Raw genomic sequence first — 6,000 nt, forward strand, 5'->3', positions numbered from 1 at the left:
ATGACTAAGAAACCATATTCAATATAGGCTTATCCCTTTAGAGAAAAGAGCTAAAAAGTTACCTCAAACATATCCAGCCCCAAACTTCCCTTCCTGGACCAAATCCATGCTGCGCAAGCCAAATTCAGCCTCAGGGAGGAGAATACATCAACAAACAGGTCCAAACCACAACAACAACAGCAGCAACACTACACCAAGACATGCAGGTCCAGGCCTCGATGCCAAACTAATGAACCACAAAGATTCAGTCTGAGGTCCGTTTCATGTGACATCTGATTACTCACTCTCAGGAATTCACTTGTTCTTTTTCAGGGAACAGTACGAGGAGAAGAACTACTTTACTAAACCTTCAAATATCAACACAGATAAAACACACTGACTTCTGTTTCTGTGTCTTTCCTCTCAGCTTTCTGTGGTGATGATCTTCCTGGTGACGGTGGTCATGTGCCGTGGGATCATAAGCATAATGATGTTCCACACAGGGAGCCCCGTCTTACGCACAGAGGTATGTCTAACCTGCACAGGGCATCTCTTGTGTGTGTGCAGGTTTCAGTTGTTCTTCTTTATAACTTATCCCTTGAAGGACTGCTGCACGCTCCTCAGGTCTGAATCATCTCCTTTAAGCCCCCTGCATGTCTGTGTGCATGTCTGTGTGCATTCCTTGCTTTCATACATGAATGTGATCTTATCCTCAGGCAGGGACAATCGCCAACATCTCCAGCAGTATTGTGAATCTGGGCCTCATTCTGTTGATGGGCCGGGTATACACTGCATTAGCCGAGCAGCTCACTAAATGGGGTAAGAATCAATACTGCTCTCGGACACCTCAAACCTCAATACCATATTTGGATATCCGCCTATGCCCGGATCTTTACTAACTAATAGCTGAGTCTCCTCAAAGAGCAGATGTCTCAAATTCTCTCCCAACATTAGTGGTAAACATACTCCTTCACTGTGGGCAGATACGAGATACGTGAGATTTTACTGAGTGAAACAGTTCCTGTATCACTGCAGCATACATGTGATGAGTTGGGACATCTTCAATTTCTATAAGATGACAATAGATACACTTATAATCTGAGTATACTGCTGTTTAGTGAGATGGAATCAGTGACAACATTTTCAGATTCTGGTTTTAAAACACAGGAAGCGGGGCGCCCATGGCCTAGCGGTCTAAGCCAATATACAGATGCTATAGCCCTCGTTGCAGAGGTTGCAGGTTCGATTCCAGCCTGTCTCTCTTCAGCTGTCTGGTCCAACAAAGGCGAAAATGCGCAAAAATATAAATAAAAAAAACCAAAAAACACAGGAAGCTATCTTTAGCCTCAGCTGATGCCTCTTAAGACCCTCATAAACAACAACAGCCGAGTTTCAAAATGACTTCATCAGATAGTTTTTAGTTTCAGTAATCCTGGAGATCAACAACATTATTATTAATTAATTAATGAATATTTTTAATTTGGTCATTATTTTAAAAAGAACAAAAATCTACAGTTTGTGTAAGGAGTCATCTAACAAAAAAAATAACACAATTTTACATGTTGTTGACACTGATTTTTTTTCACACAATAGAATTCTTATGTTTGTGTTATTATGTGTTTTTTCTTTGTGGGTTTTTGTGTATTGTAAAATCTTTATTTAAGAATAAAAATATTGAAAGAGAAAGACCAAAACAGGAGTAGGCTGAAGCCCCAGCCTTATTTTTTGCCTCTCCTGTACAATCCATAATATTTCCCCAAAACATCATCAGCACCAGGAAAGAAAGTAATGAATACAGTTTATATACATTACATGCCTTAATTCTTTTTAGGGCCCAAGCACCGACTGGTGCGAGTAGCTAATTGTATCTGATAGGATCATTATTATTTTTTCATTGTATTATTAATTTAATATTGTATCCATTCATTCAATTGTATTTTAAGGCTTCTTTAAACTCTGCAAAGAACTCACAATTTCAATCTGTCACTGAGTCTGTTCCATATTTGACTCCTAAAACTCAAACACATCTGCATTTTATGTTTGTTCTAGCTTTACATGTTTCAAACACACACGTCCCTCTTAAATGATAACGTCATTCTCTTAATTTAAATATACGTTGACTACGAACAGGAAGACTATTATTTGTAGCGCCAAAAAGGATTTCCAATGTTTTGAAAGACTCAATGTCTACAAATGTTAAAGTGCAGATCTGATAAATAATGGATTAGTGGATTCCTGATGATGAGCTTCATTTATTATTCTAATAGTTTTTTTTTGTTGTTGTTTGTTTAGTTTGATGACAGGATTTAGATTTGTTTTGTAAATATTTCCCCTTTTTACTGAGTGAAGGAGATCCTGTATCACTGTAGCACACGTGACAAGTTTTGACATCTTTCAATCACTGAAGCCTGACAATAGATACACTAATAATGACAGATACTGAGTATACTGCTGTTTAGTGAGATGGAATCAGTGACATTTTCAGATTCTGGTTTTAAAACAAAGGAAGATATCTTTAGCCTCAGCTGAAACCTCTGAAGACCCTCAATAACAACATCAGCCGAGTTTCATCAGCTAGTTTTTAGTTTCAGCAATCCTGGAGATCAACATGATTATATTACCTCTTTTGTCTCCTGAAAACAAATCTTATGACTCCACGTCTGACCAGGCGCTGTTTATTAAGCTGGGCTTGATGTTAAAGTATTCCAGACTTTGGTTCAACACTGCGTTGATGTTTTTTCTGTTCCAGAGATGCACAGAACACAAACTCAGTATGACAACGCCTTCATCTTCAAGGTGTTCATCTTCCAGTTTGTCAACTTCTACTCGTCTCCTTTCTACGTGGCTTTCTTCAAAGGAAGGTGAGGCACAAGTCAGTCCTAGCAGACTCACCCAGTTCATCAGTAAAGAGGAAGATTTTATTCCACATATGATTTCACCTGTTTCTAATATCTGTGTGATGGTAGGTTTGTCGGTTACCCCACCAACTATGGGACCTTGTTTGGGATAAGGAACGAAGATGTGAGTTCATCATTTTACAATGCCTATAACAAGGACAGAAAATATTCCAGCTCCCTTCCAGGTGAATAAAACTGTTCTCCTCCTCTGTGTCGTGTGTGTCTCTGTGTTTTGTGTTTCACAGTGTGGTCCCGGGGGTTGCCTCATTGAACTGGCTGAACAGCTCTTCATCATCATGGTGGGAAAGCAGCTCATCAACAACGTTCAGGAATTCATTATCCCGTGAGACTTGCATGCTTTTTCTGAGAAATTACATATCATTCATTCAGCCTTCTATTCTTGTGTTTGTGGTTTATTATTTAGTTTATTTCAAACATAAATCTCAAACCTGAATATCACTCCCTTCTTCTCTGGGAGCTTAAACCCACTTTAGGCAGAGACTTTCTCCACCAAACAGGAGCAGAATGTGTTAAACTAATCAACATATGAACAGCTTAATGATAAAGCCAGATGAAATTGAATAAACAGAATGAAGGATAATTAGTATGATATAGGCATGTTTAATTTTAAGGACAGAAATAGCAGCTAGCAAGCTATAGCAAGTCCTTAAAATAGCAGAGTTATTATTTTTTCTCTGGATGATGTCCCGGTTTATTTTTAAAGTGTTGCATCAGACTGCTTTGCAACCTGATTGCAGCTATTAGTTTGGTGCAGTAAAGCTCATCGCTGTACCTCTGCAGCACTGGCACAGTGTGTGTGTGTGTGTGTGTGTGTGTGTGTGTGTGTGTGTGTGTGTGTGTGTGTGTGTGTGTGTGTGTGTGTGTGTGTGTGTGTGTGTGTGTGTGTGTGTGTGTGTGTGTGTGTGTGAGTGTCTCCAGACAAAAACCTGAACAGACAACAGGGCAGAGTCAGGACTGCAGTCGGCAGTAAACCTAACAGTATGTCAGTAATAAAGCCAGGGAGCCTGTAGGTAGTTTGGAGGGCTGGTAGACCTGTAATGTTTTTTCATCCACATTTCAGAATCACCTATAGTCTATATGTGCACCAGAATCACAGACCTGTGAGGGTTAGATGTATGAGGTTGCTGGCAGAGGTGTTTGCGGTTTCCTTTTTTATGTTGCATCTTCATCTCAGATCAGGACCTGAATACCTCAAAGGACCTGAAGGTGTCCCACAGGTGTCCTACAAGGTCAAACCCCTCAGTAGATGTTGTGCTTTCTGCTTGGATATGAAAAGATGGCTGTCAGTTTGGCTGAGTAATTAGTTTGTGTGTGTCTGATTCACCACTCTAAAGTAATCTAGTTTGGCCCCTTGGTTGTTGGTTTGGCCCAGATTTTTTGTAACTTATGAATTTACCAGGTCTTTCATATTAGATGCTCTTTGCAGTTTGCTTTCTCATCAGGATTTATTCATAACATTAAACAAGTCTGCAGTTTAGGATTCAAAACCTGGATGGTTCAATCAGCACTTCCTGTGTGGGACTGCTGTAGTGGGAGTAGGAGAGAAGGACGTGAACCCCTCTCCCCCTGAAGCTGTTTCCATGAAGGAGGAAATGTTCTAGCTCCTGTGGTTAACATCATCTAGCTGAATGACTGAAAAGAACATTAAGAATCTCACTTCCCATTCTGGCTAAAGGAAATAAACCTACAAAGGACAGAAACCTATGTTGACTCTGTCACTCCCATAGACTGTGGCTGTTTTGGAAAAGGCCTGCTACATACTGCGTTTGAATTTAGTATGAGTATGACTGTTCTGTTGGATCTGTTCTGCAGGATGCTGAGCCAGACATCACTGGATTTCCGGTTTTGGAAAGTGGAAGTAAACAACGGCCAAGCTGATAGAGAAACCGCTTCTTTAGCATCACTTATGATTTAAAAAGTTAAGAAGTGGTTTATATGGAATTTTACAATTTTCACAGCACCTAAAAACTGAGTTCCCCCCATCAAAAAAAAAAAAGAGGAATGAGCACTGCTCCGATGCATACCGTGAGATTTTCCAGAATCAGTACAACATCCGGGTAGTTTTAGCATACTGAAAATTTTGCTTTTGTTCACATAATACATACTGAATTTTGGCCAAATCAGTACATTCTGCTAGTATAGAAGGAGGTTTCAAAAACAGACTGTATAAATAATGGACGTAGTATCTGTGACGTCACCCATCTGTTTCTGAAGCGCTGTTTTAAAGTTGATCGTCGGCAGGAGCCATATTGGAAATGCTGAACTCAACCTAACTTCTGTCAAGCTAGTGTAACAGAAAGAGGCGGGCTTTGAGCCTCCTCGTCAACAGCTATAGTGTTCCCGCCTGACAGTCAAGTCAGCTTTTTTCTCATAAACTCGTAATCTTAATATCTTCTAAATTTCCGCGTTATGAATTAATTCACCCCCCGTACAGTGTGTGCCGATCGAGAAATAAGCTATTGAGACTACACTCATTTTTTTGAACCAGGCAGTAAACATGTTTATTTCTGCTTTTTTGAATGGGTGTGTCTGTGGTTTCCGGTACTTCCGAACCAGCCTCAAGTGGACACTTTAGAAACTGCAGTTATTATCACTTCCGCGATGGCTTCAATTCTCGCAGCTGGATGTTGCTGCTTGGTCACTCATTTACTATCCCAGACCAAGTGGAAACCTCCAGTGTTGATAAATGACGCCAATGCAGGGGCTGGCTGCACAATGCCCAACTTTTACAGCAGAATTAAACATGTTCACAGCCGAGTAAAAAATACTGTATGAGTAAATATCTCATTCATTTAGTTGTCCACCTGTTTGCATGTGTCTTGGTTGACTGAGTATTTGGTTACATCAGCATTTCCAACATGAAGTCCCCCATTATCAGGCTCTTAAAGGCCTCTCCAGGAACCAATGCGTGACATCACAGAGACTACGTCCATGTTTTATTCTCTCTGTCTCAGTCATGTAAAGCTTTTTTTCTCACTAGGTCAGGTTCAGGTCACTTCCTTATTTGTTTACATCACTTCCCAGTAAGAACACATTAGTCAGTGATCTTATCCTGCACTGAGTAAGGCACCATTATTTTAATGTCTTTTAGCTTGGGCTAGTT

At 40.1% G+C, this 6,000-nt stretch overlaps 1 protein-coding gene across 1 annotated transcript in view; it reads left to right on the top strand.

The window, feature by feature from the left end:
* The window catches only part of ano11 (anoctamin 11), a 36,695-nt gene that overhangs the window by 18,552 nt on the left and 12,143 nt on the right, over positions 1-6,000 (top strand). Inside the window, exons 15-19 of the mRNA XM_034695442.1 lie at positions 407-505; positions 696-798; positions 2,729-2,840; positions 2,946-3,000; positions 3,122-3,219. Of these exons, the coding sequence (XP_034551333.1) occupies positions 407-505; positions 696-798; positions 2,729-2,840; positions 2,946-3,000; positions 3,122-3,219 (467 nt within the window). The remainder of the gene's footprint in view (positions 1-406; positions 506-695; positions 799-2,728; positions 2,841-2,945; positions 3,001-3,121; positions 3,220-6,000) is intronic.

Source organism: Notolabrus celidotus, chromosome 11 (assembly GCF_009762535.1).
Source record: "Notolabrus celidotus isolate fNotCel1 chromosome 11, fNotCel1.pri, whole genome shotgun sequence".
NCBI lineage: Eukaryota > Metazoa > Chordata > Actinopteri > Labriformes > Labridae > Notolabrus > Notolabrus celidotus.